At 51.3% G+C, this 27776-nt stretch overlaps 10 protein-coding genes across 10 annotated transcripts; 5 read left to right on the forward strand and 5 right to left on the reverse strand.

The window, feature by feature from the left end:
• Positions 1-441: 441 nt before the first annotated feature.
• KD926_000996 (ATP synthase subunit H) lies at positions 442-985 on the reverse strand (the record flags this gene model as incomplete). The annotated part of the gene is made up of 3 exons (XM_053096545.1): positions 442-707; positions 818-899; positions 959-985. The coding sequence occupies 3 exons, from the start codon at positions 983-985 to the stop codon at positions 442-444; spliced, it is 375 nt and encodes a 124-aa protein (XP_052959376.1).
• A 1029-nt stretch (positions 986-2014) lies between these two features.
• KD926_000997 (transcription factor SUA7) lies at positions 2015-3070 on the forward strand (the record flags this gene model as incomplete). The annotated part of the gene is made up of 1 exon (XM_053096546.1): positions 2015-3070. The coding sequence occupies one exon, from the start codon at positions 2015-2017 to the stop codon at positions 3068-3070; it is 1056 nt and encodes a 351-aa protein (XP_052959377.1).
• Positions 3071-4246: 1176 nt separating this feature from the next.
• On the reverse strand, positions 4247-7196 carry KD926_000998 (Aim21 family protein; the record flags this gene model as incomplete). The annotated part of the gene is made up of 2 exons (XM_053096547.1): positions 4247-6189; positions 6242-7196. The coding sequence occupies 2 exons, from the start codon at positions 7194-7196 to the stop codon at positions 4247-4249; spliced, it is 2898 nt and encodes a 965-aa protein (XP_052959378.1).
• Positions 7197-10556: 3360 nt separating this feature from the next.
• KD926_000999 (non-reducing polyketide synthase spyA) lies at positions 10557-14735 on the forward strand (the record flags this gene model as incomplete). The annotated part of the gene is made up of 1 exon (XM_053096548.1): positions 10557-14735. One exon carries the CDS (start codon positions 10557-10559, stop codon positions 14733-14735), a length of 4179 nt encoding a protein of 1392 aa, XP_052959379.1.
• Positions 14736-15601: 866 nt separating this feature from the next.
• Positions 15602-17366, forward strand: KD926_001000 (ketoacyl-synt-domain-containing protein; the record flags this gene model as incomplete). The annotated part of the gene is made up of 6 exons (XM_053096549.1): positions 15602-16220; positions 16281-16375; positions 16462-16519; positions 16575-16652; positions 16711-16796; positions 16854-17366. The coding sequence occupies 6 exons, from the start codon at positions 15602-15604 to the stop codon at positions 17364-17366; spliced, it is 1449 nt and encodes a 482-aa protein (XP_052959380.1).
• Positions 17367-17440: 74 nt separating this feature from the next.
• Positions 17441-19729, reverse strand: KD926_001001 (L-ascorbate oxidase; the record flags this gene model as incomplete). The annotated part of the gene is made up of 6 exons (XM_053096550.1): positions 17441-17630; positions 17712-18854; positions 18955-19196; positions 19264-19338; positions 19395-19486; positions 19561-19729. 6 exons carry the CDS (start codon positions 19727-19729, stop codon positions 17441-17443), a joined length of 1911 nt encoding a protein of 636 aa, XP_052959381.1.
• Positions 19730-21316: 1587 nt separating this feature from the next.
• On the reverse strand, positions 21317-22085 carry KD926_001002 (Tvp18 family protein; the record flags this gene model as incomplete). Its single annotated transcript, XM_053096552.1, has 3 exons — positions 21317-21617; positions 21676-21771; positions 22039-22085. 3 exons carry the CDS (start codon positions 22083-22085, stop codon positions 21317-21319), a joined length of 444 nt encoding a protein of 147 aa, XP_052959382.1.
• A 411-nt stretch (positions 22086-22496) lies between these two features.
• KD926_001003 (uncharacterized protein) lies at positions 22497-24002 on the forward strand (the record flags this gene model as incomplete). Its single annotated transcript, XM_053096553.1, has 4 exons — positions 22497-22557; positions 22607-22655; positions 22710-23754; positions 23808-24002. 4 exons carry the CDS (start codon positions 22497-22499, stop codon positions 24000-24002), a joined length of 1350 nt encoding a protein of 449 aa, XP_052959383.1.
• A 124-nt stretch (positions 24003-24126) lies between these two features.
• Positions 24127-25156, reverse strand: KD926_001004 (uncharacterized protein; the record flags this gene model as incomplete). The annotated part of the gene is made up of 2 exons (XM_053096554.1): positions 24127-24982; positions 25050-25156. 2 exons carry the CDS (start codon positions 25154-25156, stop codon positions 24127-24129), a joined length of 963 nt encoding a protein of 320 aa, XP_052959384.1.
• Positions 25157-25624: 468 nt separating this feature from the next.
• On the forward strand, positions 25625-26581 carry KD926_001005 (hemolysin III family protein; the record flags this gene model as incomplete). Its single annotated transcript, XM_053096555.1, has 1 exon — positions 25625-26581. The coding sequence occupies one exon, from the start codon at positions 25625-25627 to the stop codon at positions 26579-26581; it is 957 nt and encodes a 318-aa protein (XP_052959385.1).
• Positions 26582-27776: the final 1195 nt, after the last annotated feature.

A 27776-nucleotide genomic window follows, 5' to 3' on the forward strand; every position in this document is an offset into this window, starting at 1 on the left:
TCGCACGGCGATGTCATCATGGACGGCTGCACTTTTCTTTCAAACTTTCAGTTCTGCCCGTCGGCGTTTTTCTCCTCCATCTGTTGTTTGCTTTTTCCTTTCGTCCTGGTGATTGTCATGACATGGTGGAAGGGAGTAGAAAACTTGGCACCGCTGATCCGACCGGGTCGAGTCGAGTCGGATATATCAATCCCGCTCTCCCGCCACGCCAATCCTTGTGTCCGCCGGTTACGCTCTACAGTGAACTGGAATAAACACAACCATTGATGTATGGGAAAAAAAAGAAAAGTTCATATCCTCCAAAGTAGGTTTAATTTACAAAGTTCCTTCGGGACTTTTCTTTAAGGCCGATGGGAGACGTCGTCCGGTCTCATTTCCATTATCCTATAAAGTCCCGAGGTGTTTTCCCCAGACCTTGCCAGTAGGACCGAAAGAATAAACCTAGTGGGCACGAGCCTCCTCCTCGGGCTCCTCCTCGAACCAGCTCTCCTGGGCGGGGGCGGCCTCGCCGGCGGCAGCCTGGCCCTCAACCTCAACCTCCTGGCTCTCGTAGGACTTCAGCTCATTGGCGAGGTTGGCCTCCTCGGGGGACTGGGGGGCGGCAGGGACGGAGAACTTCTGGACGTGAGCCTCGGCGTCACCGGGCTTGACGGGGGTAGGCTTGTAGGCGCGGAGCTCGCGGAGGTACAGCTCCTGAACGGGGTCGGCTGGAGAGAGTGTCAGAGTACTGGCAAGGGAAGAAGACCGCACAGTAGTTGAACAGCGACAGTAGAAGGTGCTTTTCTCTGAGGCAAAGAAAAAAAGAGGGATCACATACCCTGACGGACGGCGGAGGTCAGGAAGGTGCGGCGAGAGGCAGAAGAAACCTGCTGGCGAGCAACGCGGGAGAAGAGCGAGCGCTACGGTAGAGTCAGCACGGGCGGAGGGTCATCGAGAGAGGCGGGAGAGAAGAACTTACCGACGCTCTGAGAGACTGAGACATCATCGCGACGGGGGAGGAGGTGGTGAATACGGGGAGGGAGGGAGGGGAACTTGGTAGAGGGAATCTGCGAAGGACGGCAGCAACGAGGTTCGACGTTCGACGTTTGTTCGGGTGTCGTCGGCTTGGCGGCTGACTCAGCGGGGTGCGGCTCCCGATCCTTTCCCTTTCCCGTCTTTGTCCCTTCTGCCTCGTCTTTGTTTCCCCCTCCTCCCCATCTCGACCGTCTGTCTGTCCTCTGTCGCTCGACACGGCCCTCTTGTCCTGAACCTGAACATCTTGACGTTGCTCTGTCGGCTCTCTCCGGCTCGACTCGACTCAAATCGACTCGACTAGACCGACCTCAGCTGCAGCGCCCTTTCTGTCAGATTCGAACGACCCCATTTCCGTGATCACTTGCCACTCACGGAGACCTTGACTGGTTCATCGCGGTCGGACAAGCGTGGCTGCAAAGAGATAACCGGAAGTTAAAGTGAAGTGGGAATCAGGAATTTTCTGGCTGCCTTTCCAGCCGCCTTCACTTAAAAGCTCCCTTCTCTCGGAGGACTGTTCGCAGCCCAAACCAAGTCCGATACATCATCCGCCCCCCTAAAAGGTAAAAAGCTGAATCTCACCAACTTTGCCATCAACTCCTGTCTGTCCCCCCCGTGAGATGTAGAAGAGATGTTGATGGCAAATGGTTGGCCTGCCAACCATGATCCACCGTCAGAACCTGTTCTACCGAGATACTCCAAATCTCTTAAGCATGGACATTTCTTCGTTTCGCTTGGGTACGTTCAGGCTAACATGGCTATGAAAACAAGTGACACAGAGACGTGACGAGCCTGAGCGAATTACGCTGCTGTTGCCATCTCCTTTCTGTCGCTGCCGAGAGCAATCTCCACCTCCGAGTCCTGTTGGTGAACTATAACCAGCAATCTGTATTCGCCGTTCTTCCTTCGTTTTTGTGCTCGCAGACATAAACTTCCTTTCATCGCAGGGAGTATCGCCAAGCGCAATAAAAAAGGCACCGGTTCCTTGAAACAGTCGAACAAAATGGTTGCCGTCACGCCTGCTGCAGCTAAACAAGATCCCAACCAGTGGAAGAAAAACCTTTCGGCCCATGTCATCTGCCCGGAATGCAAGGAAGTGCCTCCTAATTTGGATTTCCCGGGATCCCATGAAACCGTGTGCGCCTCTTGTGGGCTAGTGCTTGCCGATCGAGAGATTGACATGCACTCCGAATGGCGAACTTTCTCCAATGATGATCAGAATAACGACGACCCGTCTCGTGTCGGAGACGCTTCGAATCCTTTGCTGAATGGGGATCAACTGGAAACCCAAATTGCCAGCGGAGGCTCCGGCCGTGTCCGAGATCTGTACCGTGCCCAGAACAAGCAATCGAGCGAAAAGGCCAACAAGTCGCTCCTCGCCGCTTACAAGGAGATCGGTGCCCTATGTGATGGGTTCAGCATCCAGAAGAACGTGGCCGACACCGCCAAGTATCTATTTAAGATCGTCGATGATGCGAAGGCCTTCAAAGGCAAGTCTCAGGATGTGATCATCGCAGGCTGCATCTTTATCGCCTGTCGTCAATGTAAGGTCCCGCGTACTTTTACGGAAATCTTTGCCGTCACGAAGGTCTCGAGGAAGGAGATTGGAAGAATCTACAAGGCATTAGAAAAGTTCTTCACGGCTCAAAATGTGGAGAGACACAACACCGTTGTGTCGAATGGAGGCGTTCCTGACCCCAACGACACTTATACCGCGACTACGTCCACCAAGCCCAGCGACTTGTGTAACCGATTCTGCAATCTCCTGGGTCTGCCGTACCCCGTTGTCAGTACTTCGTCCTCCTTGTCTGATCGGGTCACGACGATGGGAGACCTGGCCGGCCGTTCTCCCTTGTCGATCGTCGCCGCCTGTATTTACATGGCTGCCCACTTGATGGGTGAGGGAAGGTCTGCCAAGGAGATCGCTGGAGTGGCCCATGTCAGCGACGGAACTATTCGCGGGGCCTATAAACAACTTTACGCCGAACGCGAGCGTTTGATTGATCCCGACTGGATCAAAAACGGAAAGGGCGATCTGAAGAATCTGCCCGCCAGTTAAAATATCCTAGTATAATATGGTTTTCTCTTTCTACAATCTTTGCTCTCTTTGCATCCCATTCAGTTGTCGATGCTTTGTCTAAATCATTGCAAGATTGCTTTTCTTATCATTGCTATTTTCTTTCTTTCCTTTTCTTCTTTGCCATGTTGAAAAATTGCATTGCGTTCTTTCCTTTCTTGACGAGTTTTTTAGACCTTTATATTTTCTTGTTTCCTTTTAAGAAGCTCATGATACCCAATCATTGAAAACCAAGACAAAAAAATGGCTAAAAAGACGGAGAAAAAACAAACAAAAACAAGAAAACCCAAAAAAAACTATGAAGTTCCCTATTCAAAGTGTGCTGAAACCAATCACGGTGTCTTCTCTCCTTTAAACCAGTCTGAACCGAATCTATTCATATACACGTACTTTCTTTTCTTTTTTTTTCTTTTCTTTTTTTTTCTTTTTTTTTCTTTTTTTTTTTTGTTTCGGGCTCATTGAATTCCAAGATTGCTTGCTTGCTTGGTTTCTTTTCCTTGCCTGCGTTTGAATCCACTAGTTACCAGCTAGTTAAGTTAGTTGCTCAATCCAGTCTAGTACTTTCATCTCTCTACGTCTAAAATGAGAAACTGATGCAAATTAAGATCCTAATCCTACTAGTGATGTAACCTAATCTAACCTAACCAGCTAGCTGGGATAAGTATAAAGGCAAACAGCCTAGTCAGTGTGTGGTGTTTGTTTCATGCCAAAGGAATGAATGTATATGTATAAAGTAATAAATAGACAAGGGGTCCGTCCATCCAGCAGATCACAAAACAAAACAGGGCAGAACAGAACAGATCGACCAAATGAAGTTAGTTATGCTAAGCTAAGCTAGGGGCTTAGGTAGTAGTTAGTGGGATACTGGTCAAACAAGGCCAATTGAGACCAGATCAAACAGACATGCTTGAATGAATGGGGCGAGGTTTCCTTGTTTTAAAGGCCAATCAGTAGTAAATACTTTTGGGATAGTTCTATGGCTGAACAGCTCCACGGAAAGTGAAAGAATCAATGTACTGTTTGGGTGCATTATTGTTACGATGGATCGGACAGGGAAGAAACTCTGGCACAGACAGGAGGATCAAAAAGAAACGAAAGGAACATGGCAAGCAGGTACAAAAATACACGCAGGCGAGAAAAGAGGAAGCTTCTCTGGTTTTAAGATCCACCGTCCGAGAGTCTCTTTCCGTCGGCAGAGGCAGCTAGCTGTTCAGCAGCGGCGTCTAATTGCTCTTCAGGAGAAGAGGTAGGAGACAGGTGATTGGGGTCGGAGGCCTCAATCTCAGCTTTGGGAGAGGCGTCTGCGGCGGCCGCCTCCTCCGGTTTGGTCACAGGTTCGTTAAAAGAAGGTACCGTGACGGGTTCGGTTGGTGGTGATGGCGCCGTGTCGGCGACAGGTGGCTGAGGCTCGGCGTTGGTCGTGACGTCCGGAGAGACGGGGGTTTCCTGATTCTCCTGTTTGATCGGCGAGAGCGGAGGATCCGCCGACTCGCCCGCCAGATTCTTGGCCAGCGGGGGCGCCATTGTGGCATTATCCGAGAGGGAGGTATCAGGCGGCGTCACAGCGCGAGGTTCAGTCTTCTCCTCATCGCCCACAGTCAGGCTGCCGCCTTCGCTCATTTGCCAGACATTCCAAGTCGTGGTAATCTTGACCTCGGGAATTGTCGGCAGCTTGGGGGTAGGCTTCTCGACTACAGGCTTTCTGCGTGCCGGCCCCCGAGCTCGTCCTTTGCGAGCATCGCTCAGCGGGACCTTCTCAGCAGGTGTCTCTTCCTTTTCCTGGGGCTTCGGCCCTTGCGGGCCAAGCTGGAGGCGGGAGTTGAGGTCGGTTAAGAACCCTGCTTTCAAAGCTGCGATTTTACCACCGCCAGGCCGGGCTGGCACTGCAGGTTTGGGCTTGGCCGCTGGGTCTTTAGCTTCCAGATCATTGCCGCCACGGAAAGCAGGTTTGGCCGGTCGGTTCGGGACCTGGGGCTTGGGACGGTCGGGGATTTGGGGCGGCTGTCGCTTCTCGGTCGGTGAGGCGCCTGGTTTCGTGGACGCGTCCACTGAAGGAGCCTGTTGCGGACGTCTTGCAGGTCGGGACGGAATGGCAGGTTTTGCCGGGACTTCGGGGCTTTTCACCTCCGGACCCTTCGCCTCTTCTTCTGATGGTTCTATTGTGGTGACGAGCTTGTGGCTCTCGGGCGCATCTTCCCAGATATCGCGACTCGGGAATCGCTGCTTTGAAACATCCGGTCGGGTGGCGGGCTTCTCCCCTTGGTCCTCGGAATCTAAAATGTGCGAAGCAACTTTATGCGGATCAAGATGGCTCGTCTGGCTTCTGCGGAATGACTCTTGCTCCGGAGTCTCGAAGACATCCTGTTTGGGAATGTCTGGCGTGGAGACTGTGGCATGAAGCTGCAAGCTGTTAGGAGAATCCTCCCAGATATCCTGACTAGGAAACCGATGTTGTGACATGTCGGGCCGCTTTTTAAAGCGCTCGGCGGGCGGGAGGACGTTGTGCTCCTTTTTTTCATCCTCGGGGAACAAAGGCTCGTATTCCTCGACGTCCTCGAGCGGCGTGTGGACATCTTCCCGCTCGTCGCGTGAATTAAACCTGGCAAGGGTTGGCATGCCATGGAGACTTGTAGATCTGCTATTGGAGCGACTATGGGCTGCGCTCGGGGTACGACTTCTACCCTCATGATCGAAGCTTTCCCTTCGCCCGAAGGTAGGCGACACTGCAGCGTGCTGGAAGGCGGATTCCGGGCGCACCTCATCAGCAGCCAGAATGGGTTCTTCGTCTTCTGGTCCGTCTTCCCCAGCCCCACGGGTCAGAGTCTCCGGCTCTGGAGTCTGGGCAAATCCATCCGGGTGGTGCAGATGGTGGTATGGTTCATCGACGTGAATGACGCCGGGCTTCTCCGATTGGTGAGAAGCCTCTTGCTGAGCTTCGGATTCTAGGGCGGACGTGGTTTCCGTGCGTAGAGGGGAGTCGACAGCAGGGCGCGAGTCACGACGGGACTCTGGCGGAGGAGGCGAGAAGTGGTTGGTGTACTGATCGCTGGCGATGTATCCAACCTCTTCTTCCGGGGTTCCGGTCACGGCAGGAGAAGTACCTGGACGTCGAAATTAGCTCAAGGCCTACTGTCCGCCATGAATAAAACCTACCAAGTCCTGAGCCAGTCACCGCGGAGCCACGAACAATCTTGTTCAAATCATCGCTGCTCAAAGCCCAATCGGGCCGGGGAGTCCCCACTCCGGGCCCGTATTGACCGTGTTCCTCCTTGACGTACTCTTCAGGGTGCTTCTCGTACCAAGCTTTCTTGAATTTGTCGTTGGACTGCACCCCGTGTCCGTGGAGGCCGTAGCTACCGGGTGGGAGAGAGGCTTCGCGGCCACTGCGGGTTCGGTTGTGAGCGCGACCCGGGCCTGAACCAGCAAACTCGGTTTGATAAGGACTCGGAGAAGGCGCCTGAACATCACCGGCGTCGCGATACATCGGGACCCGCTGTCCGATCTCCGGAATTCCATGCTCATCGGGGTTGAAAGACTGCCGACGCTCGGCGGACGCCGTCGAGGATTCGGCTCGCGAGCCGGTCCGGGAGTGCAGCGAGCGCGCAGAGCGGTCCTGCTGCTCATCGGGAATGGGAGAAGCAACCCTCCCACCAATACCCGCCGCGGCAGCCTGGCGCGAATCCGTGCGTGTCACGGCCTGCACCTTGGCCTTGGCGCTGGCATTCGGCAGCGACGGCCTTGGCGCATGCAGCTTGAGATCGCTGCCCACGTTGCGAGTCTCCGCGGGGGTTGCATGGTGGCCTTCCGAGGCACTACTGACATCCAAGTCTTCATACTCGATGCCCTCTTCGCCAAGGGAAGGTATCGTTACACTCGGGGGGCGTTGGGGCAGGTCGTTGGAAACCGTGCGGCTCAGACTTGCGCCGTTGGGCGGTTCGTTCAATGGCGACGGGGCGTAGCTATCACGCAGAGGAGAAATCGAGCGCTCGAAACGACGAGTGGGGCGAGGCGGGATTTTGGGTATCTCCGCCGAATTGGGCGCAAGGCCCTGCTGATGAGGCGACCTTGACGGCCGAGGAGGAACGACGGGGCCTGTTTGCGTGGCCATGGCGAATAGGGGGAAATATGCAGTACAAGACTAGACAAATTAATGACACTTCAGAAGAGATGAGTTAGTCTGACTAGGCTCGGAGAAAGGCCAAAATCAATGAATGACACAACAGCTTAATCCTGCAAGGCATAGATAGATGTGTGTGTACGTGGCAGCTCTGTGCTGGAAGCAAGCTTCAAGACCCAATTGACAGGGAACAAGGAACGAGAATAGCTGTCCGCCGGACGCCCACTTCCTTGGTCAGGGAGATGAGGAATTCCGCTAGAACAAGGGGACAATGCAAGCAAAACGCTGAAAAGCGGTCGCATAGATAAGATAGGCTAGGGTGCTGCATCTGAAGCCGATTACACTCTTGACTTTCACCGCCTCAAGCTCTTGAAGACAGCTGTTTCGCATTGCTCCCCAGCAGGCCGATATCATGCTTGTAGGGTTGGGAAGATTGATGATCTGGGATAAATCGCCCGGGATTAGGGGAGGGACTTACCAGAGTAGGTAGTAATACAAGGATCAGCCAGCTGAGACGGTGGCAGTGAGAATCGAGTACAGTAGAGTCCAGATAGATGCGAGGACTGTTCGCCGGGTGGTTGAATAAAATTAAGGGGGAGCAAGAGAAAAGCAATTGGATCAACCAGCGAGAGATCTTCCGATGAGGAAGGTAGGTAAGGAAAAACAAACGAGATAATTAGGGAGGACGAGCGAGATCGCAAGGATATATGGAGAGGGGGGAAGGGAAGAAAGAGAAGCAGCAGCAGCAGCAATGATGTATGACTAGAGGCTTTCACCCGTCAAGTGGCCGTAAGATACCAATCTAACCGCTTTCTTCCTGCCACGGCCCACGGCCCCGTCCGCGTGACGTCTTCGGTCGCACTTCCGCCGTGGAAACCGGTGACGCTGTGAACTAACGAGACTTCGGCCGTTGCAATTACTGACTTTGCGGGTGGCCCAGACTGGCTTAGCTCGGGGCGTTTTGGTATCACTGTATTTTTGGCCTGGTTGCCTGTCCACACCTGAGAAAGAAGGCACTTCATCAACTGCCACCTGCCAATCTACGAGAATATCAGCTGACAATATTAATATCTAAGAAGTATGCATGTTCAGCTACTACAACTATCTTTTTTCTTTTCTCCCCCCCTCTATTGTGCCCTCTCTTGTTGCTTGAGGGATTTTTTCATTGGTATGCAGTTACCCTGTTCAACCTTGTGTACACCATACACACTCCCCTACGGCGTAGTTACAATATTGAGGAAACAATAATGGCGCAAGACGAGTGGGCGATCCACTTGGCTGGCCTTATCAATAGGGGAGGATTAATTCCCTCCCCCGTTCGTCCCGGCGACAGATGATCACCCACATGTCTTGCCTGGATGTCCAAGGTACAGCTCGTACCTCCCTGAAACAAGAAGATGAACACGAATCCTACCAGGCCCAGCATGACTTGACCATGGTCCATTAGCCACGACGCCACGAATCTGATACCCGACTTTCGAGTTTCTCCATAAGACGCCTGGCCCTAAATTTCAGTCTGCTTTCTGACATAAGTATCCTGCTGCTCTCTGGTCTTCTTTTTCTTTTCCCCTTTCTTATAGAGTTATCTACGTCGAGTACATTCTATACAACCACGGCCTCGGCGCGCTTTCAACGTGGTTGTGTGCTGTCTGTCTCACAGTTGCATCGACACCCTCATGATCAATTAGATCTCCCTGTAGTCAAACCCATTCAGACACTTGCAGAAAGCCTCCCTTGCCTTTAGGTTTTCCGCTGACTGTAAGTATGTCATGATGAGGGCGGCCAGGACGAGAGGGAAGGAATTGCTAGAGCCTTCAATCCGGGCCTGGATAGTTGCATGGCCAATTAGAACCCCGCCAATGGCACTTATGTCGTCTGCCCGAACCAGCAGGGGGAGGTGGAGTTGTCTTGCGTCCAGGCCAGGCCGATCGATGCAATTTCCACGGGATCAGAGCCTTAATGTCTTGTCGTTATCAGCGCGCCGACAAGGATGCCTCCCACTGATAGGCAGCTCCCATCGAGATGATCTTTTTGGGTACAGCTTCATGTCCCGCCTGATCATTCCCTTGTTCACGTTCCATCTACTTGCATTGCCAACAATGACTGCGCTGTCGAGATCACTAATCGCGTTCTTGTCCCGTATTACGGAATCTGAGTAACCTTTCTTTTGTGAACATGAAAGGGTACAAAGCGCGGGGTTGACGACATAAAGCCCCATCGATGAGGGGAAATGACGTAGCATCGAACGCTGTCGAAAGGAGCCCTTGTCATTGTCATCCTTCTGTCCAAGGCTCCGTATGAACTAGTAACGGATGGGAACGAGACCCTAGGCAGCCAGATAACGAAGGGAAGAGGGGGCATTAACTCAGAAACAATCGGCCTCGACAGTGCAGCTTTTGTTCATGTAGGTAACCGGCGAGAATTTCGCTGGAAAGGAAGCTGGAAAATATAATGTTAAATATGTCTCAGAATCATATATGTGCGGCCTGCTGGCTCAATGGTAGAGCATTGCTCTCCTATCTTTCCCCCCAAAGGTTGGAGCGTTAGGCAAAGGTTGAGGGTTCGAGTCCCTCGTGGGTCGTTGCTACCAATGTTCTTTTTATGTTTCCTCATTTCCTTTTCTTTCTTTCTCTCCCTTCCTTTTTTTCACGCATGCATGCACGAATGCAAACAATTTTGTTCATTATGCTTTCCCTCCATATTCGTCTATTTCAATTTAATGTAGTTGTCCGATACCAGATTATTCCCCTCTCCACGCCAGTCAAACACCCCTGGTGACTTCCTACTTGGTTCGTTACCTTTTTTTTTCCCCTGGATCCCTTGCCGCTCAAAACAGGTTCCCATCTGGTATATGTGCCACTCTCCTGTATTTTCCCGGTAAAACTGGGACAGAACCGACTTGTCTCTGCTAATGGCTGCACTGTTGGGATTCGAATGTTGAGCCTCAGTAATGCCCGGCAGCTTCGGTTTGTTCAGCTATCAGGCGCCGTACCAGCCTGAAGACCGACATCATGCACCGACAACTCGACCTTCGTTTTGTCATCGGTATCAACGGATAGTTTGATGATGAAAAGACCGAGGTAAGTGACCATGGCTGTCGGGATTAGGTTGGCGATGATATCAGGTACTGATACACGGGATTCATCTAAATCTATAAAGACTCTAAAGAGATAATCTATTATGATTTGACCGTATTAGAGCTACCGACTCAACAGTCGATCCATTGGACAAACATTGCCTCTTCCTCTGTCGGAGGACCGCTACAACAGGCATTGAAACCCCAAAATCCATTGATATTTGCACGGCGTCACGACTACGAACAGCCTGGGAGAAATTCCGGGGATGCACAACATGAAGTCAGATTCGAGCCTGGCTGAGTATCCGGGAAATGCTATTGCGGTAGTTGGAATGAGCTGCAAAGTACCCGGTGCTCAGAGTCCGGATGAATTCTGGGATCTGCTTCGAAATGGTAAATGCATGGCTTCAGAAGTCCCACAAACTCGCATTCCGCTTCAGAGCCATTGGCGAAGTCATGGGATGGCATCCATGCGCGGCAACTTCCTCGACGAAGTTGATGTCTTTGACCACCAATTCTTTGGCAAATCTAGCCGTGAGGCTGCTGCCATGGATCCGCAGCAACGTCTCCTTCTCGAGGTCACCTACCATGCATTGGAAGGGGCGGACTATTTCAGACCGGGCCGAGAACGCGATAGCAACATCGGATGCTACATTGGAGGATTCTCTAACGATTACATTGACAACCTCGCCAGCCATCCCGCGGGTGCGTTTACAGCGCTTGGCTGTCTCAGGTCATTCCAGACCGGCAGAGTTAGCCATTTCTTTGGTTGGACAGGGCCGTCCATAACATTCGACACTGCTTGCTCCTCTTCCACCGTCGCGATCGACGCTGCATGCAAGGATATCCTGCTCGGGAACTGCACGGCTGCAATCGCCGGTGGTGTTTCCGTCATGACAAGCCCCTATTTCTATCAGAACCTTGCAGGGGCTTCGTTCCTCAGCCCAGATGGGACACCGCGTCCGTTTGATGCTGGCGCCAATGGATATTCAAGGGGAGAAGGCGTTGCTGTTGTTTTTCTCAAGCGACTGAGTGTAGCATACCAGGAAGGCGATCCAATTTTGGGGGTCATTTGCTCTTCGGCTGTGAGACAAAATAGTAACAGCTTCCCAATAACCGCCCTGGACCCCTTGGCTCAGCAATCGTTATATAAACAGGTTCTAGCCTCAGCACGAATGCAACCAGAAGACATCAGCTACATTGCGGCTCATGCTTCTGGTACCCGCGCCGGGGATGGACAGGAGTATCATGGAATCAAGGCGGCATTCGGCGAGACTGACCGCGATGGTCCCCTCTTTGTTTCCTCTGTTAAGGCAAACATTGGACACACCGAAGGAGCCTCTGGGGTGGTAGGACTAATAATGATAATACTTATGATGCAGAACGGGAAAATTCCACTGCAGGGCAGATTGGAGAAACTGCGTCCGGATATTGAGCAGTCCCCGGGAAATATTGTGATACCCCGTGACACTCAACCTTGGAAGGCATCGCCCATGGTCGCCTGCTTGAATAATTTTGGCGCCTCGGGAAATATCACGGCGCTGATTGTGAAGGAGTCACCGCGGCATATCACGGAACAAAAACAACAAACTGGGGAAGCCTCAGACTCTTCCTATCCGATATGTATATGTGCGCACAGCCTGCAGAGTCTACACCATAATTGCAGAGCAATCCTCGAATGGGTTTCAAACAGCACAAAGAACACCAAGCTACGGGATATCGCATTCAACCTGTCGCGTAAGGCAAATCTATCTTTGCGCTATCGATGGTCCACAACGGCAACAACAGCGTCTGAACTAGCAAACAATGTTCAGACTGTTTATGCGCTTGAAGACCATGATGCGCTAGGTCCCAAACAGCCGCAGCCAGTCATTCTCCTGTTTTCAGGCCAAACGGATACCGATATCTATATTGACCGACATATCTATGAGACATGCGTGGCTTTTCGTCGTCACCTTAATGAATGTGACGAGACTCTAACAAGCATGGGAGCGATGAGTCTCTTTCCTGGCTTATTTGAAGGCGATGAATGTCACAGCATTACCACTTTGCACACAAGGACATTTGCGATTCAATACTCATGTGCCAGAACGTGGATTGATACTGGACTCTCAATTGCTAGAATGCTTGGTCACTCGATTGGACAACTCATTGCTCTATGTGCATCTGGCGCAGTATCCTTGGCTGAGGGTATCAAGCTCGTCCTTGGTCGGGCACGCTTAATCGAAAACAAATGGTCGTCCGAAAAGGGGGTCATGTTGGCAGTAAAAGCACCCTACACCCAAGTCCAAGACGTACTCGAGCAATGCCGCCAGGCTGGCAGTCATAATGATCTTGAAGTCGCCTGTTATAACGGGGCGACTAGCTACGTGCTGGCTGGAACAGAGAAGGCAATTGAGACAGCGGTAGAAGTCCTGAAAATGAAACAGATCAAACACAAGCATCTCAATGTCACGCATGGATTCCACAGCAGTTTAACGGACCCAATACTTCAAGACCTTATGCAACTCTCATCCAAACTCACCTTCTCGCAGCCCGGGATTCCAGTGGAGACATGCTCATTCTCGAAAAGTTGGGAAGTTCCTACCCCTGAATTAATTTGCGACCACACCCGTGGCCCTGTGCACTTTGAAGCGGCAGTGCAGAGAGTGGTAAATGAGCTCGGTGCCTGTACTTGGCTAGAAGCAGGATCAGGGTCCTCAATCACAAATATGGCTTTTGCTGCGATGTCACCAGAGATGCGCGCTGGCAACAACTTCCTCGCGGTTCAATTAAAACCATCTCAGTCAGCCAGATCTATGTCTGATGTGACTAGACAGCTTTGGAGTGGTGGCCAAAATGTTCAATTCTGGCAGTTTCACGGTGCACAATTGGGGAACTACACGCGCATCAACCCGCCACCCTATTCATTCATGAAACATCGACATTGGTTGGAATGGAAGGGCTCGAAGACTATACCATCCGAGCTTCACCTTGCCAATGAGGAAACAAATTCCACTGGCGCCGAACTGGTTCAAATGACGAGCACAGATGAAACGGTCGAAGGTTCCGCAACGTTTGCGATCAACTTTCAATCTCCAGAGTGGCTGTTGCTTATTGGCCAGCATGCACCCGGCGGAACCGGTCTCTGTCCAGCTTCTCTGTATGCTGAGATTGTTATTCGTGCGACCAGGCAACTCAGACCAACAGAAACACGGCTTCGAAACTCATTTGGGGTTGTCCAGAATCTCGTTATATCAAACCATATTGGACGATCGGAAGGCAATATGCTCAACTTGGTCCTGCAGGCGACATCGTCAACGAAAAAAGTTTGGAGGTTTAGTTTTCAGTTCGACGATGATAACGGTCACGGCCAAAGTCGACACGGCCCTCATATACGTAACGCGACAGGGCACATCCGTTTCCCCGACGGTGAAGATGACCCGATGATATATCTGCAGCGAGCATGGGATCTGATCACACTGGATTCGACCTGGGATGCAATTGAACAACAGGGAAAACATTACGCCAGGAACTATAGTATCGACGGAGATGTGATTTACCAGTTGCTGAGGCGAATAGTCAACTACGGCAAGGTATATCGTGTCATCAGCAGCTTCCAATCGGGCCCAAACTATGCAAGAGCCTATATAAAATTGCCGCAGGACTGGCAGCAATTCTCGAACATGAATATCATTCCCCCGGTGTCAATCGAGGGAGTTCTGCAGGTTGCGTCCGCACACGTTAATTTGTTCGTGCCTCGCACTAGCGCAGCTGGAATGTTTCTCTGTACTAGGATCAAATGCATTCAACCTAGTCAGCAATTCTCATGGGAGTCATTTTCTGCTGGATGGCATGTGGTCGCTATGGTGGTCGACGAAGGTGACACGTTCGTGGAATATGATATAATGGCTTTCGCAGCAGATACTGGACGTCTGGCATTATTGATCCACGGAGTCGGATTTTCGTACGCTTCGGCAGTGGATAGTTTGCCGAATATCGCTACATCTACTCATGACACTATCCCAAACATCCCTTCCCAGGAGTCATGGAATGGAAATAGCACAGAGTCTGATCCGGGCTACGATTCCATGAATGAGTCTGCGAAAGATTCTATAAATGGGCACGTTCATAAAGAAGAAAATATTACATTGACGGCCCTACGTGACATTCTTCGTGGGTTCACCAACATTCCGACGGAAGGGCTATCGGCCTCAATCTCTCTTGAAAGTCTAGGCATCGACTCCTTGGCTATGAGCGAGATCCAATATGTGATCAAAGAGAGAATTGATGTTGATCTTACGATTACGCAGGGCAGTGGCACTACAGTTGGCAATCTGTTGAACATGATTAACAGACAGTTTACATCGGATACTAGCCCACCCCAGAAATCGCACTCGAGAGAACATTCGCCGGTGACTTCCCGTTTGCAGGGACTTATCGAAGCTCATTTAGGCCTTATTGAGCCCCATTGACTCTTTGTCCAGCCTTGGCGACCTGGGGATTGACTCGCTCCTCTCCCAGGAGCTCATCGGAGACATTGAGACGGAGTTTGGCTGCCTGGTAGAAGTCTAGATCAGACCCGAAACTACTTTCACTGAGCTATACACAATCCTTTCGTCTGGTACCTCCAAAAATGCCAATCATCTAGAAAACTCACCAGGGTCATCTGTGCCCGAGGACAAACCATCAGTACCAAGCGAAGATATAAGCGTTTCGCCGCAAGCTGTTTTCGTGGAAATACAAAAGCGTTTCCCAGAGCTTGCGGCGCAGACCTCATGGCTGCATTTCTGGCAAAGAGTCTACCCAGCGCAGCGCCAGTTGGTTCTTTCCTATGTGATGGATGCGTTTGCTCGTCTCGGTTGCGATTTAAGAACAATTCAAACAGGCTGTATCATTCCTCTAAATGATGTGGCTCCGCAACATTTCAAGTTAAAACCTACCCTGCATGAGATCCTGCGGCATGAAGGTGTCATAGATTATACTGGAGAGGGGGGTTACATACGGTCTGATAAAGTCATCAGTACGCGGTCATCATCCTTCCTCCGTGACGAAATAACACAAAAGTGTCATCAACACTGCCTAGAACATGATCTCCTTCGCATCACTGGTCCTGAATTGGCCGGATTTCTATCGGGGACCATTGATCTCTTGAAACAAATATTTGGGATCCCCATGAACCGTCGACTGTTGAGTGACTTCTATTCCAGGGCTCCGATGTTTCGTACAATGAACCTCGTGCTGTGCGAATTCCTGGAACAGCTAGCTATCAATCGTCAGAGAGCCGGTCCAGTTCAAATCCTCGAGCTAGACGCTGGCACGGGCGGGACTACCACTTGAGATGCTCGTTCATCGAGGAATCCCCTTCAAATATCATTTCACGGACATCTCAAGCTCCTTTGTGATGGTGGCCCGACGAAAGTATGCCGCACATGCGGGCTCTATGGAGTTTTTAGTTTTGGATATCGAGCAAGAGCCAGCAGCCGAATTTGTCAGCCGTTTTGATATAGTCTTGTCTACCAACTGCATTCATGGAACGCGCAATCTGGTGGCTTCGCTCAGACACGCACACCAGATGCTTCGACACAATGGTTTGATCTGTCTGATTGAAATCACGAAACGTCTGTTCTGGCTAGACCTGGTCTTTGGGCTGTTGCAGGGCTGGTGGCTATTCGAAGACGGCAGAAGCCATCCTTTGGCATCATATGCATTATGGGAGAAGAGCATGCTGTCCGCAGGCTTCGAGCAAGTACTAACGATCAATGGTCCAAGTTTACAATCTCAGACTGTCGGGTTGATTTGCGGGTTCACTTCCAAATTTGACTCTGTCAAGAGTCATCCAAGGGCACGAGAGATTGATTACGAGACGGTCGTTTTCAAGACCGGCAAGCCTCATCTCTATGCTGATATTCACTATCCTTCCGAAGGTCAAAGAGGCCCAGAATACAAGTATCCAATCGGTAGGCTAAGTACACTTCATCCATTCAACTAATCTATAAGTGAATGCTAATGGAGAATAGCTCTTCTCATTCATGGTGGCGGACATGTGATGCTATCCAGAAAGCACAGTCGGATGGATCAAGTCCACCGTCTTCTTGGCCATGACATTATCCCCGTGAGTATTGATTACAGATTATGCCCCGAGGTGAATATCATCGACGGTCCACTGTGCGATGTACGCGATGCTCTGAAATGGGCCAGAAACTGGCTACCACAGCTTCGACTGAAGCACTAAGGCATCACTTTGAATGGAGATCGTGTAGGCGTAATCGGTTGGTATTCTGGGGGCACATTGGCGCTAATACTTGGGCAAGCTGCCGACTGCTGCCCAGAGACGCGGCCACCGGAGGCGATCACCACGTTCTATTGTCCGACGGACTATGAGGACGAATGTAAGTCTAACAATTTGTTTACTACAACTTGAATTATGAATGCTAAGCCTCGTATTAGTTTGGAAGACGCCTCAAGATTCTCAATCCCGACTACAAATAGACGGCGTTGACAGTTTAATTCTTGAGGGCCTAGAGAACGAGCCCGTGAGTTTAAACATCCATCCTTCTTGGCTAACCGAGCAATCCATTGACAGGTGCCAGGTCACCGGGTTTGACCCCAATCAAGCAGAGGGCGTCCAGGCACGGATGGCGTCCACTGACAGACGGTCACGGATTTTTGCGCACATGGTCCAACAGGGACAGTCACTACAGGTTCTGGCGAACGGACTGCCCCCACCAAACGCTGTGCCTCCGAGCCAAATGAAATCAATTCTCTCTCAGCAGGATCCCCCGCTAGACCGTGTTCGTCAATACAGCCCATACGCATGTGCAGCAGACAACATGTATCGCTCTTCTACTTACATGTTGCACGGGAAGAAAGACGAGCTGGTCCCTTGGCAACAGGCATTGAAGATGCTGAGTATGTTGCAAAAACACGGCATTCCATGTGATCTTGCCTTGTTGGAGGATGCGATGCATCTCTTTGATACCAACGCGGGTCGATCTGGAGGCTGGGACCGGAGCATTGCTAGAGCGTATGAGTTTTTTGCATCTTATCTGCATGCTGCAGATTCAGATGAAGGGACAATCTCTTCAGGTCTTTCTGGGAAATAGTATTTTCAAGGTATATGATATCTATATCTATTCAAAGGTCAAGTCTAAAAGCCATAATGCAGAATGGATCCAATCTAGTCAAAGTAATGAGTGACGAGCGGTTCATAAGAGGAATTTCCATAGGCGTCTCCTCCATAAGTGAGAAACCCCGAGACCAGATCCGGCGGCACTCCACGAGTGATTTCTGACGCATTTCCCATCATCCAAACAGTTTGCATGCCATCCACCATGTGCTGCAAAGTATGACAATGCACCATCCACACCCTGATCTCAACCCGTCAGCAATGTTCCTCTCTGCACCGAGGACACCGCAAGCGCGTAGGATAGATAGATAGAGATACGTACCCTGCATTCTGCACTCTCAGCCGCCACGCCCTCCATCCCTGACTCGTATACGCATCCCCCATCCCAACATCCTCACCCGTAGTATTATCCCGAAACAAAAACGTCGTGTCCCTCAACACCGGCCGATAACCCTTCAGTCTGCGTTCGTTCTCCGTCGCATTATAATCCCCCCGTCCACTGCCTAGATCATAGACATGATCGCCGTGGATGTGCCACGGATGCGTATCGAACCCGCCCTGTCGGCCATTCGGCTCGTTGATCAAGATTATATCCACGATCTCGCCGACTCGTGCTGGGTAGATGTTTAGTTCTGGGTCCCAGCCTGAGTGATTTTGGACTGCGTTGTGGTAATTCGGGATTGCGTGTTCGCTGTCTTGGTAGATTTGTACTAGGTAGGGTGTGTCTGGGTGAGAGATTGATGCTTGACTGGAGTTGGAGCTTGTGTTGGTGGTCTTCTCGTGTCGGTTGGATTCGGTCCAGATGTGGTTGTTGACGGTCCAGGTAGATCCACTGGGGGAGACAACCTGTGCAGACCGGAGGACGATCTGTCGGGTTACTTGCTCCGCTGGAGGGAAGTTGTTGTCTGTTAGAGGCTGTAGGGTATATTCCATCCAGGATTGTGTTTGGGTGGGCAAGACCACGGGTTTCTGTGTCGGTGGGTGGCTTGGGACCGTATGATTATTGGCATAGTTAGTAGATTGATTTCCAGGATCTTCATAAACAAGCAAAGCATAAAACGTATTCGCTTGCTGACGATATCGCGTCTCGAATTGGATCCAGAACTGCGATCTTCCGGCTCTACGCAATTCATCTGTGGTCTTAGTGCGCAGGAGGAAATCGTATCGTTGCCCCGAGCCGATCTGAATCATGTTCGTCGACGCTGGCTCCGTGTAGTGGCTGTCTGCTGCGATGATAGTTAGATTGTCGTGCTCCTCGATGCCGAAGACGAGTGGGCTTAGGGCTACGCCGCCGATGGTGCGCACGCGGTACGTCTGGTCTGGCTGGACGGTGATGATTGCTGGTCCGCAGGGCCGTGAAATGGACGGGTTCGGTTTGGACCAGGGTTGCGATGTTAGGGTTTCGTTGGCGAGGAGAGCCGGGTAGTTTTGTCCGTTGACGAGGATGGAGGCTGCTTCGCCGGGCCTGCGAGGGTTAGCATTCATTTTATTGGCGCTGGCACGTATGTATATACCCTTGATGGGAACGGGTGAGGGAAAGGGGGTACGGGGAACTGTCAAGTTACCAGGAAAAGTTCGCCAACGGGGCGGTTATGCCTTGAACGACCATCTTGTCGGTGTAGTTGAACAGCTCGGTGAAGAAGATGGTTCTCTCGTCATCATATTGATATGGAGGAGTCCCAGTCTGTTCCTCGACGATCAACGCACCGGTCACGGAGACAGCTTGGAAGTCAACGTGCGAGTGGTAGAAGTAAGTTCCTGCTTCGCCGACTTCCGGATGCAGTTCGTAGTCAAAGTAATGTTGAGCCTGTGGATGTTCAAGTCAGTAATTAGAGCGATAGCACAAGAATATGAAGACCAAGGGAAGAATGCACCTTAATCGGCCATTGACTGGCCTGGGGGGTTCCATCACTGTAGGGTGCCACGGATTGACTTAAGCCATGCCAGTGCTTTGTATCGTCTCCTTGTCAACACAATACTATTTCATCTAGAGAGTCATGCATACAATAGTTAAGTTCTCCGAGGTGAAATCATTATAAACTCGGACCCAAGAAGTCTGGTTCTCGCGCAAGTGGATGCTCGGGCCTGGAGTCGTGCCTGGAATGACAGAGATCGATCAACTCAGTGACCTGCCCAGCGACATAGAAAAAGGGTGTATATATTTGACGAACCATTGACGAGCGCAATCAATCTGCTTCGGCACGCAATTGACACTTCTTTCTCGCTGACTCGCAAGACGTAATGCGGTTGGAATGTGCTGTCATGTCGGACTTGTCGTGCACTCATTGCACAGGATGCGAGCGTTCCCAGCCATAGCTGGATCCCAAGAAGGAATTTCATCGTGGGAATGATTGATACTGTAGATGGTGCTGTAGTGTAGAGCTGCTTGTCTGCTTCATTATGTCGACTGTTGAGGGACTGAGGGTCCTCTTATATATGTACATCTAAATGGGGAATATATCAGCACGACGTGCCTGGAGAATCGTCTTCAGAATACCATAGATACAAGCCCGATCGGGAAATGGAGTTACTATGAATATACCGAAGGATGGAGGCAAATGAAGAGTCGGAGATAGTAATTCACTAGCAAGAACCACGCTTATAGTATACAATCATGAGTTGTGGCTGCGTAGCTTCGCTCATTTTCATACATATTCGGACGAGATTTCCTGAATTGTACTGCCAACAAGAAATATAGCACGTCCGAGACTCGGTGATAACTAATAAGCTATACTCGCTCTTCTCGGGGAATTCGGGGGGCCAAATGATGGGCCTTGTGTGGAGGGATCAGACGCTAACGCTAGTTTGTTAGGCTAGGCCCTCGGAGATAACCAAGTATGAGAAGGAAGAACAAGGTCCTACAAGCTAAGGGAGGCAACATGGCCTAATTTTGAAAGTTTATAGCTTTCATTCGTTGATAATCCTGTTCATTGAACTCGCCATTTCATGACAACCCAGGTTCCGATCATTCTATGCATGTCGCACCTCCAATGTCTTTCACCACTTCTTTATAAGCTATAATAATCCCATATTCCAAGTCCTCTCCATTTAAAAGATTCAAATAGCTACCAACACTGCTGTATGGCTTGTCGATGCCAAAGCCCACCTCTTCCAGCTCGAAGAGATCAGTTTCCAGTCTTCCTAGGGTGTTAGTGTCACGGTCAAGAATGCAATCTGGGCGAGCCTTAAATTAAATGTGGGGGGAAAGCTACATATGCTCAGGGCTCTTAGGGCTGAAATATTTATTCCGTTTTCAAAAGCTTCCGTGGCGGAATCCGGGCCTGGGAGTACAAGCTGCAGCGGATCTGCGGGTATACAGGAAGAAAGCACCATTAGAGGGCGTTGGACTTCGTATAGATAGTGCAGTACACTCGGCAGAAGAAGTCCTACAACCTTCATGGACGAGTCCTACAGTCGCAATGATCTTTGATACCATAATAGGCTTCATTCATCATCACCAGGATGCTAAGGGTATTTCGCCAGATAGGGCTATAACAGTGATAAATAAGAGCATAGAAATCTAGTGCATAACAGAAAAAAGAGCATGCCAAGGGGGAGAAAGAAGACACGCACGAGACAGAACAAAAACAAAAGACAAACCATTGCATGCTCACACCCAAGTCCGACTCTCTGCTCAAGGTTCCTTCCTCCGCCTAGCACGCATAGAAGTACAAAATGCCTTTCGGCAGCATCAATAGCAGCGGAATCAGTTTCAATTGGTCATAATCATAGCGCCCTCAACTCAAAAACCTATTTTCCTTAATTTTTTTTTTTCTTTCTTCTCGGTTCTTTCGGAGATCCCTCAAATGCTTCGATCAGCGCCAAACAAGCGTTCGCTTGACTGGTTATTAGCGCGGAACCGCAAGATGGTCCGACTGATAGATATGCGTTGGGGATAAATCTCTCGCTTCTCGATTTCATATAGCCCTAAACAATCATTTGCGCAAGACCTTGGCCACCCAATGTCTTGCTGCCCACGAACTCCTGGCTCTTCAGGCCGGCCAGCGCGTAGAAGAGAGCCGCAATGATGAGGAACACGGCCGCCGCGATCAAGCTCGACGCGCCGGTTAGAAGACTGAGCCACTGGACCGTACTCATGATCGCATACATCGCAGCGCGCATCCAATTGGTGGTAAACCGACGAATGAAGTTGTCGAACTTTTCCGAGGTAGGGCAGATTCGTAGCAAGAAGGGCACTTCGATGAAGATGATAATAAAGGCGGACACCCTACGCGCGGTCAGTATCCCCAACGATCGGATGCGAGTCTATATTCCGGGGCACGAACAGGCAGATGATACTAAAAACGATGCGTCCGGCATTGAAGGAGAAGATGTTGGCGATTCCGAGAGCGAAGCACAGCACGATGCACACCACTCCGGTCCTAAGCAAAGCCAGTCAGCCCGACATAGTCGCAAAAGATGACACCCTGAGTGAAGTATAACAGCCGGTCCTGAACGTTCCGTCCGGCGCGATGCGCAGTTGTAGTTCCCCAATCCACCCGGTCATGTCGATCCAAACGGCGCCAAGCCAACCCGCCAGAGAGGCGCAGGCAGCCATTTATTTTCTTCACGGTCGGTTCGAAAGAAGCGCAATATCGAAAAGAAATGACGGGGTAGGGAAGGGAGCGAGGTGGAGGTAGGTCACAAACCATTGTCCGTAGATGCCTAGATAGGTAGGGGTCAGCTTCCCTTGCATTTGGCTCGACAAACAAAGGATAAACACGGGAAAATCATACTGAAGTTTCGCGAGCGGAATTCCTCAGCCAAAGTCATGGTGACGGGCGGATAGTGAAAGCGATTTAGGTATTATTGAAAGTCAAGGGTAGTCGATCGTGGCAGGCTAGGCTAGGGAGGAAGGACGTTGGGGCGATCTGGATAGGGTTGGAAGTAGTAGTGAGTAGTAGTGGATATAAAGAGAGATTGACAGTTGCCACGAATGGGCCAGCTTGCCTGATCTGGCAGATCCCCTGACCGCCCGGGCAGAATCCCCCAGGCACCCGCGTTGCCTCAGAGCTCAGGTACTAGGTACTCCGTCTGCCGGAGTTCTAACACTACTACTACCCTACTACTTAATCCATCTCCATCTCCCCCTCCATTGTATCCCACCATGGAATCCACAACCCCCAGTCCCGGCCACACTCACAGCCACAGCCGCAATATCTCAAGGTGTAAGTCTATCGGCACAATTCACCTCACGTCTTGGCTGATCGCTTCCAGCTTCTCGACCTCGTAGTTCCACCAGAGGACCTCTGGATGGTCCGGACGAGTAAGCGGTGCATCATCAACTCGCGCCTGGAAGCATCAGGCTAACAAAACGAAGCCCCTTAAGTCTCCCGGGCATGCCGCAGAAGCCAAGCATGACCGACCATGGTGACCACTACTCCGGGGAATCGTTCAATGCCCTGGATCCGCTAGTTCCAGATGAATTGCCCCCGGACTCGGTGAAGGATCTGTCGTACCTTCTACGCTATGATGTCTATCACTCCCTGTCGCAGGTCGACATCCCGCCTGCATTGCGCGCGGAGTTTGTTGCGCCCGCGTCGGATGAGTCCTTGACCCAAACCCTCGGCACGCTGGAGAAATTGCTAGCAGAGGGTCATTTTCTGCTGGCAGCCTACCTCAGTGGAACCATTTTGACTTCCTCTTCAGTCCCTGCTACCAACATCAAGCTCATATTTTCGCTTTTCTACACGCGCCTAGCGTGCCTAGAGCTGTCGGGTAATCCTGTCATTGCCGCGCAGGAATCCAAAGCTCTCGAGGATTTGAGCTCGACATTCTACTACACAGACCCACAGCCCGAGACGTCGGAGCCGGATCAGAAGCATCCGACATATCCCCGTCATATCGTACCATGGCCCCTACGAGTACTGGCTGTCCGACTTCAAAGTATCGGCTTTGGCGACCCACGCAGAGGCATCGGCGGACTCTTCGAGATTGGCCTGGAAGCTCGGAGGGAAATCATGCGACAGGACATATCCCCAGAAGAACGACAAATCTGGAGGGAGAGGTTGTCGGATCTAGGCATCAGGAACGTGAATGCCCTGATCGAGATGGGAGATTTCAACGCGGCCAGAAGATCGTTGCACAGCTTGCGAACGTCCCCGACGGAAAGCGAACTCTACAAATTGAGAAAGGCGCTTCTTTTCCTTCTGATCGGCGATCTCGATGCCGCACAGAAGCTTGCTCAAGAATCGGACGACACGGGAGCCATCTTAACACCCCTTCTTAGTATGGCTGAGGGACGATACGGCGACGCGGTATCTGAGTGGAAAGCGCTTCTGGATAATGGGACCAAAAGGCCCGACGAGGCGATGATCTCGCAAAATATGGCAGTCTGTCTTCTGTATACCGGAAGATTGAATGAGGTTTTTCATCCTATAATCTTGGCGTCTGCGATGATATTGCTAACTCGCCACAGGCTCGGGAAGTTTTAGAATCCTTGGTTCAAACGAATCAATCTTTCTCTAGTTTGGTGTTCAACTTGTCGACTGTCTACGAGCTTTGTTCTGACAAGGCTGATAAGTTGAAGACCACGCTTGTAGACACCGTCGCTCAACAACCGGTTACTGGTGACATCAATTTGGATCGCCCGAATGTGGATTTCAAGTTGTGAGCCAACTCGGAAGGATGATAACTCAATGAAGTCTATGCAAGTTTGTCGGCCGCATAGTCTCAGCCTATGGTATGGTATATATCAATAATAGAAGGGCAAGAATAAACGTGCTCCGCATGACCCGTTATGATGCATTCTCTTTGATTGGCACCAGGTTCTTTTCGGTTTTCTGTTTGGGCTTTCTAATGATAATTTTGTCGCCTTCTTTCTGCCACCCCAGTTTCTCTGTCTCTGCCAGCTTCTCCCAGGTCCAGCTGGGATCTCCGGTGCAGCCCTCGGTGATCCACTGCGCGCTCACACTGAGGTACGCCCGGCCCACCGCTTTTAGTGCGTGTCTCCTCATCCGGTTCTCCGCCCAGTCCAGCACCGCTCGCATTGAGGAATCCACTTCCTGCCGAACCTGCCAGAACACCACCCAATTATCATGGGCCAAGGCACTTAGAACGCGGTCCACGGTTTGCGATTGAAAATCATATTGACTACGAGCTCGGGCGCGCTGTTCGAAAGCAGCCACCAGGTCATCCTGCCGACAAGCCAAGTCCAGGATCAGATATGAATTGAGATCCTTCAACTCGGACTCGGGTAGAGGATGCGACGGGGAATGAAGATGATCCAGCAGGTAGCGAAGGGAAGGGAAATACGAGGGCGGATGCTTGGCTCGGATCGACAGTTTGATGGAGAAGGTGTGGACCTGTTGGGAGAAAGGCACGGGGACCGAGGATGCCGTGGCCAGAACGGCCTCTCGGAGCTTGCGAAGCGAGAGAAGCAGCGTGGACAACTCCGAGGCCGGGGAAGGACCGGAGGATTTGGAGCTGGACGGCGCAAGAGAAGCCGGGGGATTCTTAGTCGCGTCACCCGACGCATTGGTAGGAAGCGATGCCCATGCGGCATCCAGATCTTTAGCATGGCGAGCACAGAACGCCATATACCGTTCTACAATCCTAGCATAGTAATCCTTCTGGGCCTTGTGATCTAGCAATCTGGCAACGTGGTCAGGCGGGGATCGTGGAGACTGGATCCATGCCACGCGGGGGACAGCGGACATACTTGCGATCCCCTTTAGACACAAACCCCACCGACTCCAGCGAGTCCGACACGGGCACGGGTTTCAGGCGGCTACCGGGCCATTTGGCGTGTTGGGGGCGAGCTGTCATGGTTCAATTCTTTGTCCGATTGTTTCTTTGCATGTGGGAATGGGAGAGTGTAGGAAGGGAAGGAAAGAGAAGAAAGAGAGAGAGAGAGAAGAAAGAGGGGAGGTTCCCCGACGGGTTTGCACTGTTTGTCCGGCCCAACAGGAAGTTCCTCTGTTGATCCTCAACAACTTCACCATCAACCTCCCGGTGAGGCCGAGGCTGCTTTGCTCTGTCATTTTTCTCTCCTGCAGTCGCTCCTCGGTCCCTACTGCTCGCTGAGAGTTATTTTTATTGCCTTTGCCGATACCCTGCGCAAGTGTTCGATCTATCTCTCTTCGGTCCACTTGCCAGCGCTTCCGGTACCTCCCTACTACTGCCTAGTACTTCTGTACTAGTTACATACAAATACTACCGTCTCTTTTCCCAATTCCCTTCCTACCCTTTTCCTGCAGCAGTCAATTCAGAAGTACCCTACTGCAGGTGGTCAATATGCCGACTCGCCAGCGTCGCCCCACAGAGAGTCATCCGGTCAGCCAGCCAGCGGCGGACGATGCAGCTCCTACTACTATCCTAGGGAGCAAGCCCCCTCAGGTCATCAAAAAGCTTCTTCACTGGGACGATCTGCCTTATTGGCAGAAGGATAACCAGCACATCCATACCGGATATCGGCCCGCCTCGTTCTCATTCTTGCTCTCCCTGCAGTCGTTGGCCTATCTGCACAATGAGACGGTGAACATCTACTCGCACCTGTTACCCTCGCTGTTGGCGGTCCCGGCCGCCGTCTGGTTGCATCGCATTTTAGCGCCGCGGTATGAAACCGCGACCCGTGCGGACCTCGTGGCATTGGGATGCTTTTTTGCCGGAGCGGCGTTCTGCTTGGGGATGTCCGCAACGTACCATACCATTTCGAATCATTCACCGTTGGTGGCCCGCGTGGGCAATGCCTTCGACTATGTCGGGATCGTAGGCCTGATCGTGGGCAGCTTCGTTCCTAGCGTGTACTTTGGGTTCTACTGCGCGCCGGATTTGCAACGGGTGTATTGGACGATGATCTGCACCCTGGGTCTTGGCTGCGCCATTGTTTCCATTCTTCCTTGGTTCCGGACTCCTCGGTGGCGGCCTTTCCGCGCGGCCATGTTTGTCGGTATGGGCCTGTCAGCGGTGTTCCCCGTGATCCACGGGTTACAATTATATGGACTGGACCAAATGATGCACCAGATTGGCCTAGGATGGCTCCTTCTCCAGGGTTTTCTATACGTCCTAGGAGCTGGGATATATGCGGCTCGAGTGCCAGAGCGGTTGCGACCCGGCACCTTCGACATTTGGGGCAGCTCACATCAGATCTTTCATGTGTTGGTGGTATGTGCCGCCGCGGCTCACCTGACCGGGCTGTTGAGGGCGTTTGATTACAGACACAGTGGGTTGGCTGACAGTTGTCTCCTTTGAACCTCGACGGTCTGGTTCGTTCGAATCAGAGGGGGGGGGGCGAGCGGGATTAGGGGGGAAAGAAAGGCTCTCCAGATCACACGGGCGGTGTACGATTAGGGGGGTGGTTGCTTGGTGAGAGCTACATTGTGACAGTCAACAAACCGTCGCGCAAAACTGGTTTTTGTTTTTTCTTCGTGAGATGAGAATCTTCGCGCGATGGTATGCTGACGGACCCCCAACGATACGAGATCAGCTTTTTTTTTTACTCTGTGGTTTCCTTCTGTCCGCCCTTTCTTTTCCCCTTCCTGTTGCTGACATCACGATATGCGTGCAAGGGATGAAAGTCAGAAATCGGGAGATGAGCAAAGCAAGGTATTCGAGAGATTCCGATTGCCGAGATTTCTATTTGAGGAAGGAAGCGTGACTCGAAGAGAAAAAAAAAAAGAAAGGAAAGGAAATTAAACCCAGACACGCCCACCAGCTTTCGGTTCTGGAAGCATGAGCAGGGTTTCTCCAAAGGATAAAGTCTTCACCGCTCGATTGGGATCTTCATCAGGACGAATAGAGATTCATTCTTGCACCGGTTACAGCTCACATGGTGTGCTGGCCTGCATGCCGCTTGGGAGAAAAAAAATTAAATGGTTCTCGCCATTGGATGCTACGTCAGACAGCATTGGCGACTCTGGAATTTTGCAAGTTGATTGATGCAATTTGCTCGAGTGCCCAGGTCGTGATGGTTGCACCTAAGCTTATTCTCCCAGGCTCCTCCCCCGTGGAGGAAATTACCAGCAAAGTGGCTCCCGCTTATTGTCTCCTATCAGGGGTCATTTGGGCCAAAGGGCCAAGCAATTTGGCATTTGCCTTTTTGGACAAGTAAGATTCGGGGGTCAGTTGGACTTGCCTGTGAGGAGCTGCAGGCAGGGTTACTGGCCACGATTGCTGGCGTCTCCATGCGTGGTGGATCAGATGAAATTTTGTCGGGTTTCACAACGGCTGACTTCATATGCGGTTCCCGTCAATTCACAAATCCAGATACGAATCGTGTTTATGCTCGCGTTGCATTATGAGGCCGCCGCGAGGGAATAGGAGGTTATATAGAGTCTTAGGTTTGGGACATCAATGTTAGCGCCGATCGTTGCTATCAATTTTTCTGATTGTGATTATATCGTTTCCGGACCGAAGTACATGCCGCCTAGTTTTGGGAGAGAACCGA

This window comes from Aspergillus affinis (assembly GCF_023601865.1).
Source record: "Aspergillus affinis strain CMG 70 chromosome Unknown NODE_11_length_483380_cov_85_280398, whole genome shotgun sequence".
NCBI classification, from domain to species: domain Eukaryota; kingdom Fungi; phylum Ascomycota; class Eurotiomycetes; order Eurotiales; family Aspergillaceae; genus Aspergillus; species Aspergillus affinis.